Below are 15,765 nucleotides of genomic sequence, written 5' to 3'. Positions count from 1 at the left end.
AGGTGACTGGAGGCTGACTCTGCTGCCATGGGGCTTCTTGTCCCTTTTTCCACCAATCTGAAGTTTCCTGTTTGACTTGGTCACTGGAGTTAACTCATCTCAGTACACCCAGACCTGCCCCAGCTATTCAGGGCTCCCTAATTGGCTGCTGATTGTGTGCACAGCAGCAGCTGAGCAAGGGCTGTGTTCATCAAATAACCCAGGAGTTACATGTTTGCTTAAGGACCAGGAGCCTTTGCTGTGACACCTCTTTGCTCACAGGTGTGAGCAAGAGTTTTTTTATAGACCCAGCCAAGCTGTGGATTATTTCCAGGCTGTGCTGCTGCAGCCAGGGCTGATTACACAGATACTGCCATGGTGCCTTGTCCGTGTTTGTGAACAGCAGGCTCTGCTGGGCTGCCTGCAGAGCATAAGGGCCAATGCAGTAGTTGCACATAAAGCAGGCACAGTGAATTTTCCCTGCCCCCAGTTGTACTTTTCCTGTAGGGACACCTTTGCAGGTGCCCTGTATGGAAGGAGCCAAGGCTCTGGGCCGGGTGGAGGGCTGCTGGGGTAGAACACTTGCAAGCAGCTAGGCTGGCTTGGTAAGGCTCGGCTTAGTCACTTCCTTTGGGAGCGGGGAGGATGCACCTCCTGTGTGGGAGCCCCACCTGAGCTTCCTGGTGCTGGGGAGAAATGCTGAGGTGCTCTCTGCTCACCAGGAATGGTCCTGGTGGGCTGGTGGGTCACAGACACGGCGGAGAGCACGGGCTTTGCTTTGTCCGAGAGGAGCCAGGAAGGGCTGAGAGCTGAAACCGCGCCCAGCAAAGCCTGGGGTACAAACCGTGCCGGGGCTGTTCCCATCCCTCAGCTGCTCCTGGAACCGCTCGCAGCAGTCACTTGGAGAGCCTCAGCCCACTTCCAGCACCTCCCCACGCTGCTGGGAAGCCGGGCTCGGGAGAAAATCGCCATCGCTGTGATCCCGTGGTGTCCTTTGTCACGAGCTGTCCGTCGGCTTCGAGAGCATCCCCTGCGTGCCTGACGCGGTGTGTCTGCGGCTTGTCCCTCGGATTCCCCGGCTCGGCCAGTCCTTACTCATCCCCTTGTTTGGAGGAGGGATTTCACAGCCCCTGCCGAGCCCCGTGAGGATATTTCCGGGCTGATGGAGCAGCAGAGCGGGAGCTGTGCATGACAGGGGCTGCCAGAGGCGTGCCCGAGCGGGGCCGGCTGCTCCCCTCCTGCAGCAGAGCCCAGAGGCACCTGTACAGCACCGAGGCGTGTCAGGAAACCTGATGCCTCACCTCTGCCAATGTGGAGGCGGAGGGAGGAGGGCCCAAAGACATGTCCCTTCACGCTCGCAACAGCTGAAAACAGAGAAGGAAACTCGCTAGAGCCTTTCCCAGCAGCGCAGGAAGCCTCCCTGCCCCGCTCTCACCTCAGCAGCCCTCCCGCACTCCACTACTCTGGGGGGGTGGCTGTCCCACACCCGCCGGGCGATGAACATCGCAAGGAGAAGAGGCTTTTACAGACAGGAGGTGAACAACACGCTCTGGGAGCTGCCCAGGAGATACACAAACCTGCACCCGCTGGGCTCCGGGGCCTACGGCTCCGTCTGGTGAGTGGGGTCCCGCTCGCAGCGCCCCGGGGCTGGGGGCGCTGGGAGTTCCGGGCCGGGGGGAATGAGGAGGCGCTTGGCAGAACCCCTCCATTAAGGAAGGCCATTTGCATGTGGGATGGGGACAGGTTGTGTCCTGTCCAGCTGGACGCTCGCTCGCCTGAAGAGAATGCCCCAGGGTGGGCAGAGAGGGGACAGGGCAGGGGTGCCGGGGCTGCCGAGCACCCCGGCACTGGGGTCGGGCAGGTTTTGAGCTGCTGTGGACTCTTGCTTGCTCTGGTAGCACAGGCAGGAGGCGGGGGAATACCTGAATGTCTGGAAGAGATTTGTCTGTGATTTGTGATTTCCAGAGGTGGGAGCTGGAACAGGGTGTCCTTGCTGCTCAGTCCCAGGCAGCTGAAGCAGATGGACAATGCAACCCCCACCCTGACACAGTTTCCAGTTTGAAATCATAAAGTGGATAGAAATTATCGCAAACCAGGATCACTAACAGACAGGACTTCCTTCATGGCTGATGATAAACCCCAGCCTACAAGAGAGCAGCAGGAGCTGCTGTTAATTATTCAACCAGGCAAAGATGCCTGAAGCAAGAGCAAGCACAAGGCAGAAATTGCTGGGTTTGCACTGATGAGCCAGAGATGGGCAACCCTGAAAGGTTAAATATGAAACAGTCCATTGATAGTATCTGAACAGAGCCCTTATTTCATAACATGCTGAGCTAAAAATAAATGAAAAAAAAAAAAAAAAAGAAAAAGGTGTGTCTGTTTTCATAGGTGTTGGGCAAAGTCTGGCCTGCCACTGGCACTAATCCTGAAACCCTGGTGTCCAGGTTTTGTCCTTTTCCTCCAGCTTCCAATTTACAGAGGGGCACTCACTTGGCTGCCTACATGTGTTTATACCTCTTAGATTCTTAAGTAAGTCCTGCAAAATCAGGCAGGATTAGACTTGACTTTTAATTTATATTTGTACAGTGTTCTCTGATTTTTATCACAGAGAAAATCAGGAAGAAAAATAAAGACAGGACAAAAAATAAAAAAAAAAAAAAAAGAGAGAAATCCTTTCAAGTTTCCTTGCCCAGCCGAAAAAAACCAAACATCAAAAGAAATCTTTCCTGGTCCCTGTAAAACTCTGGAGCTCTCAAGAAGGGAGGTTGAAGCAGCCCGGGTGTGGATGGTGGTTTTGAATGGACAGAGCTCAGCAGGGAGGGCTCGATGCTGATTGCTGTACAAAGCTGAGGCAGAAATGTGGAGTTAGGATTTGCTGTCCTCTGCTGGGATTTGCTGGGAAATTTTCCTATTGCAGCGTTCTGCAGCAGCAGCTTTTACACCTTCTTGAGCAGCTGAGAAATCTTTTTTTTCATGTTTGCCTCTTGAGAGGGGTCAGGGAAGGGCTGAGATATCTCTGGAAAACACCACTGAGAACCCTGAATTTCAGCTCTCTGAGGACCTCCCTTCCCTCCTTGGCAATCTGAGCAAGGAGCCTCCAGAGGGAGAGGAGCTGTCACAGGATTGCTGTGTCCAGTTGCAAGCAGCCAATGTGACCAGCAGGAACAACACAGCAAAATAATGCCTGCAGCAATGGCTGCTGTACCAGGTTTTCATCAGCTCCAGAGAAGAGTCTCATGTCAGCCAGACCTGCTCTTACACAGAAGCAAATATGTAATCAAGGATTCTGAACACATCAGGATTAATTGCAGCAGCATTTTCAACATGTGACATCCACAGTCTTTGCTCCAGAATACAGTGAAGGCAGCTGGCCTGCCCTAAAATACAACACCCTCCAAGCAGATGGCAAAGCAGAAATTGCCATATCTTTATTCCCTTATCTCCATGCATTAAGGAAGGAGAAGGCAGAGTTAGAACTAATTCTGACCTTTAACCATCTGTGTTTCCCTCTTCTCTCAGCTCTGTTACCTCCAGCTCATTTCTGCAGGTTGAAGGGAATAAAGATGAGCCACTTGTGCTTTTCTTGGTGTCCCACCTCATCCCCCAAAGAGCACAGGCTGCCCAAAGCCACACAGGGCTCTGTGTGCAGAGCTCCACTGAGCTCCTCAAAGGACCTTTCTCTGCTGTCCTTCTGCAAGCACAGGAACCAACTCTTCTCTAGGAGGTGACCTGTGGGGTTGCAGAATTTGTTCAAACATTCTACTGACACCAGAATGGTTTTTTCTTTGCCTGCTGCAGTTCAGCCATAGACAAGAAGACGGGGGAGAAAGTGGCCATCAAGAAGCTGTGCCGCCCATTCCAGTCAGAGATCTTTGCCAAGAGAGCCTACAGAGAGCTGATGCTGCTGAAGCACATGCAGCATGACAACGTGAGTGCTCATTTCTCCTCTTCCTGCTGACACAAGAGGTGTTTCCTTGCTCCTGGGAGCAAATCCTTTTGGTGCATCACCTGTGTTTTAATTGACATTTGGTATGGGCAGGCTGTCTCAGGGTTTACCTGTGACCTGTTTGCTGTGCCCAGGATGGAGCAGGCGTGTAATGGGTGAGCCCGGGTGTTAGTAAGAGGGAAAACATTTATGCAGCACCAGTGAGGAGGCCCTGGGTTCCTCAGGTGGAATTTTCTGTGTTCACCCACTTGCATGTGCCAGTGGAGAGTTGATGAGTGCCATGTGCACAGCAATTGTTTTCCAGATTTAAATGTGGGCTCTCCTTCCTCAGGTCATTGGGCTGCTTGATGTCTTCACCTCCACTGCCTCCTACCAGGGGTTCCAGGACTTGTAAGTCTGGACTTGTTTGCTCTGTGTAGACTTAATTATTTTCCAAGACAACTGTGTCTTAGCAGCAGCATAACAGAGAGGGTTGGGGTGCAAAGGGACCAGACTAGAATCCAAGCATCCCCAAATAATGCAGAGAACCAAGAGCACACCTCAGCTGCCATGGCTGACACACCCAGAACACGTAAACAGATCCCACCCTGCTCCCAGCTGGGACACCACAGCAGCACAGACCAAGCTGTGCAATGAGGATGTGTTACATTCCATGGTGCATCACACAGAGGGTGACCCATGCTGAGCTAAGGGGCTGCACTCAGAATGGGAATAGTATTGTTCATGAAGCCTCAGGGCAATTAAACTTAGAATTTGGAAGATCTGTCCTTCTTCTCTTGATTCTGGCTCTTCTCAATTGATTTTTTGGCATTTTCCCTCCGTGTTCATGATCACATTGGACAAGTCCTTTTTCCTTCCCCATCACTGCAGATGAGCAGTGTGCCTGGCTTTGGGGTTTGGCTGATGGCTGAGGTTAGCAGCCTGCAGGAAGAGCATGTGAAGGTTCTCAGAGCAGTTCCTGCAGGAAGACCACCAATTCATTAGCAGCCTCAGCAGGCAGCTACTGAAGGAAGCTGGATCTTGTCTTATGAGGCAGGGCTGGAGAACTCTACAATGACAAATTTGGGAGCCAATGCAGCTGCTGTGCTGTGTGAGATGTTTCAGCTCTTGGGTGGTGAAAGCCTGTCCAAAATTGAACTTCACTTGAGGTCTAAACTAATTCAGGATCCTGAAGATCCTTGTTCTTACTTGATATCAGCTATTTGATTTCCAAGGAGGAGAAAGAGCAATTTTCAGAACAGGTTGAAATTCCAACTCCTCTGCAGGATGTGCTAGTTAGCCAGGAACAGTCACAACAACTCATCTTCCTTACACAGCCATAAAAACCAAACCAAGTGAGAACAAGGCTAGCCTGGTCCCCTGCATTTTTCTTCCAGACTCAGGGCCTTGTCTTACTGCCTTTTAGCTACCTGGTGATGCCATACATGCGGACAGATTTACAAAAGATCATGGGACATGAATTCAGTGATGAAAAGATCCAGTACCTGGTCTACCAAATGCTGAAAGGGCTGAAGGTAGGTGGGTCTGGAGGAGTTTAGTGACTCCCTGTGTCTCCTCTGCGTGTCACCTCTGGGTTGACCCTAACTAAACTCCCCTCCAGTACTGTACAGGAGGATGTGGGGAGTTTATGGCGTCCCCTCAGAACAGGAATTGGCTGTTGAACCATTCCTGGTCTAGCACACATCAATAAAATGAGTGTTTGCTTACATCAGGTATCAAAGTAATCAGCAGCCACAGGCCTTGGGATGGTTTCTCCAGGGCAGCACTTGCTTCTCTCTTTGCCTTGCCCAAACCCTCAGCACAACTCTGCATAGAGAGGGAGAGACTGGCAGCAGCAGGAGCTCCTTGAACCTGTCACAGAGGCTCCCAGGGGAGAGGACAGAGGGGATGATTTCCTATTCAGGAGCATAAGGGAGGAATATGTTTCTGTAACTGGCTTTGAGGGAGCTGACAGCAATCCTTGCAAACTCTGGGATGTAGAGACAGAGTTTTCCAGCTGTCCTCTCACACCCTTCACCTGGAGTCACATCAGTGGCTTACAGGCATCAATGGGATCACCTCAATCACACCTCTCCCCAGGTCTGCTACCTCGAGTTTAAATAAAGGGTTATGCTGGTATGCTAAAAACTCTGAAGTCAGTTTTGCAATTTTATGGTTTTGGGCTGAGATTATTTTTTTAACACCCAGAATAACCATGTTGTCATGTCATCTGCTGTAACCTTGATAACTTCGATAGTTTGAAGCTGTTGTACTTGCTCTGAGGAGCTATTGCTTCATCCCTCCTCTTCTGCTCTGTGCATCTTCTTCAGACTGGCAATAGTACTGTAAATACTGTCAGTAATTTGGGGCAGAAATGTCTTTTCAAACTGCTGTCCTAGGGACCAAGGACCTGTAGAAGGCTGCAGAGTTTGTTCTCAGCAAGTTCTTGTTTGTAGCTCTTGTTTGTTTGCTGGAGAACAGAAAATTTTGCTGGTGATCACATTGTGGCTCCTCTTTTTATTGCAGTACATTCATTCAGCTGGCATCGTCCACAGGGTAAGTTCATGTGTGCTCTTATTCTGATTTTTGTCTGAGAAACACAACATAGTCATAAAGTTAACAAATTCCTAACCATCCTTTCATTAATAGCACTGTCTGCTCTAATTTCCATCCTGTCTGCTCTCTTTTCCATCCTACCAAAACCCCATATATATTTGGATTACTAATTCCTGCAGCATTTTGAGAAAATGCTGTATTTTCTGATGAGCTGAGAAGCATTTTATGATGCTTTTTGAATTAAAACTGTTTCAGAAAAGAATAAAATAGTAATCTAATATAGCAGGCATGGTGTTTATTCAGTCATTTACTGATTTGATATTGAACCTGGGGTGTTATGGGACCCCATCAAGAGGAAGTTGTGTTGATGTATTGCAGTTGAAACATCCAATTTTTCTGCTCCTGTCTGTTGCAGGACCTGAAGCCAAGTAACCTGGCTGTGAATGAGGACTGCCAGCTGAAGGTAGGTGGCAAAGCAGCACTTTGCAGCACATGAGCTCCTGGAGGAACTGCTCTGCCAGCAGGAAATTGGCACTGTCACGTTTCCCCTTTCCTCCTGAGCCTCCATTCCAGGCGTTGTGTTCCTTGGCAGATGCAGCAGTGGGAAATGCTCCCCTGCTGATGTCACTTGCTGAATCAGGACACAAGACCTCAAATGAGCCTTCTGTCACTGTAATCCTCGTGGATGGCAGTGTGTAATGACTTCCTGGAGAAATTCAGCACTGCTGAGCAATACCTGCAGCAGGTGAATGGTCCCCGAAGGGTAGCTGCATTCAGCTGCAGTTGCCCTTTGGTTCTCATGGACACTGTGGTTGTCATTCCAGACAAAGTCATTTCAGGGTTGCTCTGAAGGTTTGCTTGCTGCTGGCTGCTGTGGTGCTCTAGCATGCATTTCTGTAATGTATATTTCAGGGAGTGGCTCTGCTGCCCATAAAGGTTGGGTCAAGCTTGTTCATCTTCAGCATTGAGGGAGAGGCCAAGCTGTGTCACCTGCAAGGTGTCCTTATAGGAAAGGGTGAGTTGTGGTGACCTGGGAGCACGCCTTCTCCACCAGGTCACAGACCAACTCCAATAAAGCACATTGAGTAAAACTTAAGCTTCAAGAAAGGCAGTGACCTTCCAGGGAGCACAAAGCACTGATCCTTTCAGAAGGGTCTTTTTGTGACAACATGGTTTGCAGCTGGCTTTTAATTTACAGTGGAATTAAGATATGTAAATTCTTTGAACCGTTCCATGGGTATCTGTGGTGTAGTTGGAGCTTTGTTATTACCTGATTGGAGCTACTCCATTTTCTCTTGGAAGCCGAGTCTCACTTGCCCATAGGATTTCTCTTTTCTCTCCTGCCCTCCCTTCTCCTTATTCTTCCTTTGGCACTGCAGATCCTGGATTTTGGCTTGGCCAGGCAGGCTGATGCTGAGATGACTGGCTACGTGGTGACACGGTGGTACAGAGCCCCAGAGGTCATCCTGAACTGGATGCATTACAACCAGACAGGTGAGCAGCCCTGCCCAGCCTGTGACTCCCTGGTGATGAGCTGGGGGATCCTGCTGGCTCAAATCTCACTGAATAGTCCAGTTGTTTTTCCTCCTTTTCATCATCAGTGTTCCCTGGAGCAGAGCAGGTCTCAGAGGTGTTGCACAACTCCCAGAGCTGCTGCTTGCAGGAAATTATGAAAGCTGAGATTTTAGCAGCAGAGAAAGAACAGAGGAGGGTGGGAGTGAAAATTGAATCAGTGTTTGCTGCAAGCAACAGCAAAAGTGACAGCCCCAGAAACCACTGCTCCATTTCTAATTTTTGTTTTTAATTTTTCTTTTCTTCCTTTCCCCCCTTCCCCCTTTTTCTCTCTGAACAGTGGATATCTGGTCTATTGGCTGTATCATGGCAGAAATGCTGACTGGGAAAACACTCTTTAAAGGAAAAGACTGTATCCTTTCAAGCTAAACCTTTTGCCTCAGCAGAGAAATAATTCTTAGTGTGTCTGGAAGGGTTTTTATGAATGAGGTTACTGAGAAAAACAGGTGTCAGACTGGTTTATCAGGAGGTAATCACAAGGACCAATCTGTTTGGGGAGGAAAACAGAAGGGGACCTCAGAAATGCACCTCTGTGGTGGCATGGTTCTTCATCCGCTGTTCAAGCTTGTGTGGCCGTAGCTCCATTCCCAAAGCTCTGCACATCCTTCCAAGCCCATGGATGTGTGTCCTGGCGTGGTTGTGCCAGAAAAATGATCTTGATGGAAATGTCATTCCAGGAAGAAAGGCTTGGAGCTCTTTTTGCCCGTCTAATGAATCTCTACTTGTGTGACTGTGGTGGGTTTGTATCATGAGCTAATCATACTCCTGCAGGCTGAGCTGGGGTGGGGGTTTGCTCCTCAAAGGTGATCTTTAACACAGCTTGCCAGACCTGGATCAACTGACCCAGATCCTGAAAGTAACAGGGCATCCAGGAGAGGACTTCTTGGAGAAGCTGGAGGACAAAGCGGTAAGGAGGTTCCTGTGGATTTGGGTGCTGCTGGCAGAGGTGTCAGGGGGTGAGGTTGACTTGTGTTTGGCATGGGAGAGGTGCTGCCTCTGCAGCAGCAGGGAAATGTCCTTTTCCCCAGGCAAGGAAGGCATTTCTCTGTGCTGGTGGCACATCTGATGGACCTGCTGCTGTGTTGGGAATGGCTGCTGTGTTTGGCAGGGCCTCCCAAATCACCAATCTTCTCTGTTCTCCTGCTTGGCTCTTAAAACAGAAGGATTTCTCTGTTTTGACCAATAAAAAGAGTTCCTTGTGAACTGTTTGCTGAAATGGGACATGTGGGATGCTTTGCTCTTCTCTTCATTTGCTGAGACTGAGAGCTGTATTTCACACCTGTCCACGTGCAGTAACTGTGCTTTCCTTGCTCTTTCAGGCAAAGAGTTATATCAAGTCCCTTCCTAAAATCCCCAAGAAGGACTTGTCTGTGCTTTTCCCTAAAGCAAATCCTCTGGGTAAGTAATCTCCAGCATTTCTCATGAGTTTTCACAGCTGGAAAGGAGGCAAGCTGACTGCCACAGCCTCAACTTTATTTCTTCTTCTCATAATTTATTGCTACTTTTTCCCCTTGCAGTTTGTGCCCTTCCTCAGGGAAAATATACATCAGTTAAAAGCAGAATTATCTTTTATTGGCATTACAATGGTGATGTTCTGCTGTTCTTGGCCATTTACTACTTTAAAAAAAAATTAATAAGTACAGTGTAGAACCTGGATCTAGCAATATTTAACAGACAGCTGCTGTGAAATTTTCAGGGTAAAAATTAATCTCTTAGAAAGAGTTCTCTTCCCAGGTAGGTTAGAGGTGAGAGCAAGCAAAACTCTTCTAGAAACTGAATGGAAGAAAGTCTTGAAATGTTAAAACCAAGTGGGAATGAGGCTGACAGACCAGTCAGCATCTGAGTTTCCTGCCCTCCTCTTTACCAAGGATCTATAGGTTTCTATACAGATACTCATGTTAAGACTCCTTTGAGATGCAGGGCTCTGAATGAAAGCAAATTATTAGACCTGAGAAATATCTTGAGGTTCCTGGCTTACTCCTCATGTTTCTGCAGCCCAATCTGTGCAGCAAGGCTTATTCGGGTCTAATTTGTTATTTCTGCACAATTTAACTTCTGTTAGTAAGAGCTCCCTGAGGCTCTTGTTGGGCAGACTTTGCATCTCCACTGGTGGGAGCCCCTCGCTGCCCTGGCCAGGTTGAGGATTCTCTTCATTGTTCAGGTGTGGAGGTGAAACACTGGAAATAGCAGTGCCACACTGGCAGGGCTCATGCACAGGCTGCCTGTGCTCCCCTGCACCTTGCCTAGCCCTGTTCCCTTCCTCCACAGCTGTGGACCTGCTTGACAAGATGTTGCAGCTGGATGTGGAAAAGCGCCTCACAGCAACACAGGCCTTGGCTCACCCCTACTTCGACCAGTTCCGAGATATCGAGGAGGAGACAGAGGCACAACACTCCTATGATGATTCTCTGGAACATGAAAAGCTTTCCATAGAGGAGTGGAAAAGTAAGAACTTGATTTTCTTTGAGGTTCCTGTCTAGCATGGGACCCTCCTACCCCTCTTTCTTTCCTGTACAGATGCTGAGTAAAGCTGTGATTGCCTGCTGATGCCTCAATGGTAGGGCTCAGATCTCTTGCTTTTATCCATCCAGCAAAGATCCCTCCAGCTCTCCAGGCAGACTTTTTTGTCTCTCTCCTTTGTCTCTTTCAGCTGCCACTGAATGCCTTTTCCTGCACATCCAACACTCCAACTTTTATTTGTGTCCTCTAAAATCACACATTAATGGTTATTTTGTTCTGCTTTTCAAGAGCACATTTACAAGGAGATCTTGACCTTCAGTCCCATTGCACGGAAGGATTCAAAGAAGAGAAGTGGGATGTCCTTATAGCGACGGGTGCAGCTGTGGCTGGGACTCAGTTCTCCCTGATGACATCACATTCATTCCACACTGTGCTGCTGGTGGCCTGTGGGACCTCTCTCTATGTGCCAGCAAAAGGATGACACCGTGCTGTGGGCACTGGACTTTGTTCTTCTAAAGGGGAAGCACCCCAGACAGTTTTCGACATAAAAGACAAATATATTCTTGTTGAAACTTTAAGTGAGAGAATTTGACCTGTTGTTTCCTTTTTTTTTTCCCCTGTATTTGTCCACTTGAGAGAGGAGGAATTTCATTCTTTCTCATTAGTCTTTTCAAGCACAGAGTTTAGTATATTAATTATGGATGCCCTTCCCTGAGCAGTCACAGAGCACCCAGCAGAGCAAGGCTGCTGGGACAGTGTCAGCTCCAGGGCACCAAGGGATCAGCTTGTGTTCAGAGCAGCTACAAACTCATCCTCTCATCCTATACACACAATTCTGCTCAGCTGCTTCCCCTCCGAAGAGCCACTGCCTCTTTTTTTTTATTTTTGTGTTTCCCCTGCTTATTTAATTCCCTGGGATTTGATCAGTGCTGTCTCCTCCTCACAGCAGGCAGCAAACTCACCCTGGGAATTCAAGGCCACTTCCACAGTGACAGACTGGGAGTCCCAGGCAGCTGCACAAATGGCTTTGAATATGGATCTGCAGGACATTTTCCAGCCTGTGCTGAAACTGGAGCATCTGCAGATCCACAGCTTATCAATACAGTCACTTGATATTGCAGGCACAGCTGCTCGTTGTGATAACACCTTTGGACTGCAACGCCTTCTTCCCCAGGGTGATCAGGCAAGCTCAGGCAATCATTCCAAAGTCCATCCCAAGGGATATGCACCAAGTGCCTGCTCTGTATCAGAGCTCAGAGCACAGAGTCCCCAGGACTAGAGAAAAGTATTTGACCTCAATAATACATACAGTAATTTTAAACTCCCCCCCGCCCCTTCTGTTAGCTGCTGACTTATTTTGGTTTGGTTTAGCCAGGTTGTTTGTTTTCAGTACTCTCTAATTTTCTTCTTAAGTAATGCTCAGTTTTGCTGTACAGACTACAAGTAAGGAAAAACTACATTTCCAGAATTTTCTGATCTCTCTTCTCCACTGGGAACTGGACAGTGATGTCATGTTGCTTGGCTGCCTCCCTGCTGCAGCTCATGGCATGCAGCACTGGGGATAACCCTGCAGTGACTGCAGCTTTTTGATAGGATGGTGTTGATGTTTGCCTGCTGCAGCTGCACACATGGTCCATGGTGATAAGGTGAGGTTTCTCTTGGCTCATATCTGTCTGGGTCATGTACAAGGCCTTTGCTCCAGTCCTCTCTTAGGTAAGGACAAAACTGTTGTGATGTGTCCTCAATTCCCTGGAAGTTCAATGTTTTCTTATGCAGAATGTAATCTCTAAAGTCAAAGTCATCTGTTAAGGCCAGATTCAGACAGAATTTAGGAACCACTAAATGGGAATGCTGGGTATTTTTTAATCATCTTGCCCTCCTTCAAAAGGGGAGAGAGGTAGACCTGAAGAGTCTTCTGTCTCAGTAATGATGGCTGAGGGAGAAAACATCTTCACAACAAAGGAATGTACTGAGCAGTCTGCTGGTAGTTGAAAAGGGACTTGGATAGTTGTAAAGAACAATTTAAAATGCCCTTTGGGAATTGTCTGTCTGAGCAGAGGACAAGCATGAAGAGGCACTGGGGACATGTGATACAAATAGATGTGTGAAGAACAATTGTGAGCATAGCCAAGTGGGGTACAGAGATTCTGCAAACACCAGCCTCACTTGTTTTAGGGATTGCACAAAGGCTCTTCAGCATCAATCTTTCTGCTGAGTATACACCCAGTTCCAGGGACTGGGTTTCTCAGTAGGTTTACCCTTACCCTGAATGCTCTGAAATTGCAAGAGCAATCCCAACAGCTGCTGTGTGGGCTCCATGCTCTGGTTTCATTCATTCACCCACCAACCCCATACAGTGACAGAACACTGTGCAGGATTACCCAATACCCCAACAAATGTGGGGAGCAGGTGCTCTGTAAGCCCAGGAACCCTGAAGGTGTATGTATATTTGGTTTTTCGTGGTATGTATCATCCAAGAACTCAAAATAGACAGTAGAAAATGAAGCAGGTTGGTAGTGGAGAGAGTCTCTGTACAGAGCAACCATCCCAGTGCTGCTGTGTCATCTGAGGACGTGTTTCAATGAACAGCAATGAGCCAGGAGAAGGGAGAGGTGGGGGGAAATCCTATTGACATTTCCTGAAAGGAGTTTGAAAAACACCTGCTTGACAGAGGCAGTGACTCAGGCCAAGGCTGGGATCCTCCAGAATCAGCACCAGAACCGAGAGGGGGTGTGTGACCCTGCCAGACACTGTGAGTCAAAGCAGAAATTACCTCATGCAGAGGTGCAGGCAGTGCCTGCTCGATGACTCACACTGACACATCATTCATGGACATTCCTTTCATTACAAGTATAGTTTACATGCTTAAAAACACAAAACCAAGTGATAAAAATCCCTCAACCATTAAGTGGTTGAAAATTCGGTAAATCAGGCCAGCCAAAAATATGTTTGCCGTTTGTATTAAGTTTCTATGATATAAATTTACAAAGATATATGGATGGAATTTTTGTGCCTGTCTCAGATAACTTGCAGATGTCTAACTTGGAATACTATTTACTTGCTATTCTTACATTCATTTCTGACTTAGAAGCATATTTTTTAATTTGGAAAATAAAGCCTTCAGAAACAATCTTCCTCTGTAAGTTTGACAGTTAAATAGGTCTGTGAAGTTGCAACTTTATGGGGCCTATTTGTTAGGTACTTGCACATGTAAGTGGGAAAAAAAAGCAGATGAAGGAATAATTATTTTTTTTATTAAGAGATGCCACAAAATTAGAGGTTTTCTAAAGAGAGATAATAATAGCTGTGTTTTTTGATACCACCTAGAAACCTTTCAGTGCACAATTTTAAAAATTTCCACAGCCTCTATAAGGAAACTACTTATTTTATCCTGTAGGAAAAAGACAGATTATCTATTTTTATATTTAACATTTTCACATTCTAGGTAGCAGACTAAACAAATAATGTTCATGTTTTAGGTATGTGACAATGGGAAAGAAGAAAAACATAGAAAATTATAAACATGTCTGAGAACTCCAGTGAGATTCTGTACAAAGGATGGTAGTACCTTTTCATATTCCCATGTCTTGCTGTTGCCCGAGCAACCAGGGAAAGCGTTCCTAATCCTCTGCATTTTTCCTGTATCGTGGGTCAGCAGAGTGTTGGCTGGAAACGTGATTATGGCTGTTTTTCTTTTCACAGCTGAGAGAAACAAGACACAAAAGATTGAATGAAGATCAGAATAGCCACTACCAATTTGCTTTCCCCCCAAAAGGATGGACACTCCCTGCACTAATTGTACTTAGCATGGAACCATTCAGGTTGGAAAAGGTCATTAAGATCGAGTCCAAATCTACACTGAAAATGTCACAGTTTCCAGGTGAATGTGGTTTAGGGGATGTTTTGCCTGATTTCTCTCTACAAGGCCATTTTCTGAGCACATGAGCTTACACAGCTTTTAACGTGATGTTCAGCTGGTGCTGGCTCACAGCTGATTCAGGCAGCTCTCCTTTTCTGTTGGAATGCACTCCATTAAATAACACTGAAGGGTTGGTATATTTGCAACCCTCATTGATTTGCTGTTACATGAAAGTGAGTTAACTTCTTTTAGCCAGGCTTGGCTGGAAAAATAAAAATTCTCCTGCCATAAACCATAATTTCAGATCTGTCTTTAGAATACTTCAACTGAAAAAAAAAGTTTTAAAATTAGAGGACATTGGGATTAAAAAAATAATGGCCACTGAGGTGGTAATGTTGGGTACTTGTGTAACCTCTCTGATGTGAGGCTGAAGAGGGTTATAAATATGGATATAAAATTCCATTTATATATGCCATATATAAATGGCAACTGAGGCTTATCACTTTTGAGGTATCAGGTTTTAACCTTTAATGCACAAGGGACCTGTTTAGCAATTGCTCTGATTTCAGCAATTCTTTAGAAAACAGCAGCAGAAAAACAGCCAAAGAGAGATACAAACATAAGTCAGTTTCGAGGCTCAATAAATCAACAAAGAAAAAGGTCAGCTCTCAATTCTAACTGGTACTTCTCTTCCCTTTTTAAGTATATCTTATATGCTTGAATAAACATGGAGAAAATTGTAATATGAATGAAGGTGCCTGACTCTGTTTGAGGTGTCTTGGCTGCTGCTTTCATTTGAAGCAACTAATTTTGCACTTGCACCCTTTAAAAACTGGGACAGCAAAGAAATTGAATTAAGCTGTGCCTCTGGGATTTGAGAGTTCAGAACGTTTTTTCAAATAACATGTTAGTTCTACAGCTTTGATACAAAACAAAATGATGAATAGCTTGTTCTGATGTTGTAACACATGGCCCTCAGTCATCAGAGATGTCTGGACATCTCTGTGCACAAATCATCCCACTAATAGTGAACCTAATATGATTCTAATTAGCTAATTCCAGTGCAAATTTAAGAGTATAAAGTTTCAAAACTGGGGTAAAAAAATAAAGAGCTTGCAAAAGTTGGTCATATTAAAAAAAAAGATCAAGTAAAACCCAGTTAAAATTCCCATATAAAGAAGGAAAATTACAGAATGGGCTGGGCTGGAAGGGACAAACATCTGTCTGCAGTCCCCTGCTGTGGGACACCTTTCACTAGAGCAGGTCACTCAGAGCTCCATCCAACCTAACCCTGAACAATTCCAGGAATGTGGCAGCCACAGCTTCCCTGGACAACCTGTTCCAGTGCCTCACCAGCATCACAGGGAAGGATTTTTTTCCTATTACTCAACCTAAACCTCCTCTGTTTTAGTTT

At 46.6% G+C, this 15,765-nt stretch overlaps 1 protein-coding gene across 1 annotated transcript; it reads left to right on the top strand.

Moving 5' to 3' along the window:
- The first annotated feature begins 56 nt into the window (after positions 1–56).
- On the top strand, positions 57–11,070 carry MAPK13 (mitogen-activated protein kinase 13). The gene is made up of 12 exons (XM_059488169.1): positions 57–1,594; positions 3,778–3,907; positions 4,257–4,315; positions 5,331–5,439; positions 6,431–6,460; positions 6,876–6,923; positions 7,840–7,954; positions 8,313–8,384; positions 8,860–8,939; positions 9,352–9,430; positions 10,301–10,477; positions 10,781–11,070. The coding sequence occupies exons 1-12, from the start codon at positions 1,476–1,478 to the stop codon at positions 10,858–10,860; spliced, it is 1,098 nt and encodes a 365-aa protein (XP_059344152.1). The 5' UTR covers positions 57–1,475; the 3' UTR covers positions 10,861–11,070.
- Positions 11,071–15,765: the final 4,695 nt, after the last annotated feature.

This window comes from Ammospiza nelsoni, chromosome 23 (assembly GCF_027579445.1).
Source record: "Ammospiza nelsoni isolate bAmmNel1 chromosome 23, bAmmNel1.pri, whole genome shotgun sequence".
NCBI lineage: Eukaryota > Metazoa > Chordata > Aves > Passeriformes > Passerellidae > Ammospiza > Ammospiza nelsoni.
Note: the sequence above shows the minus strand (reverse complement) of the source record. Positions and strands in the feature narration are given on the sequence as shown.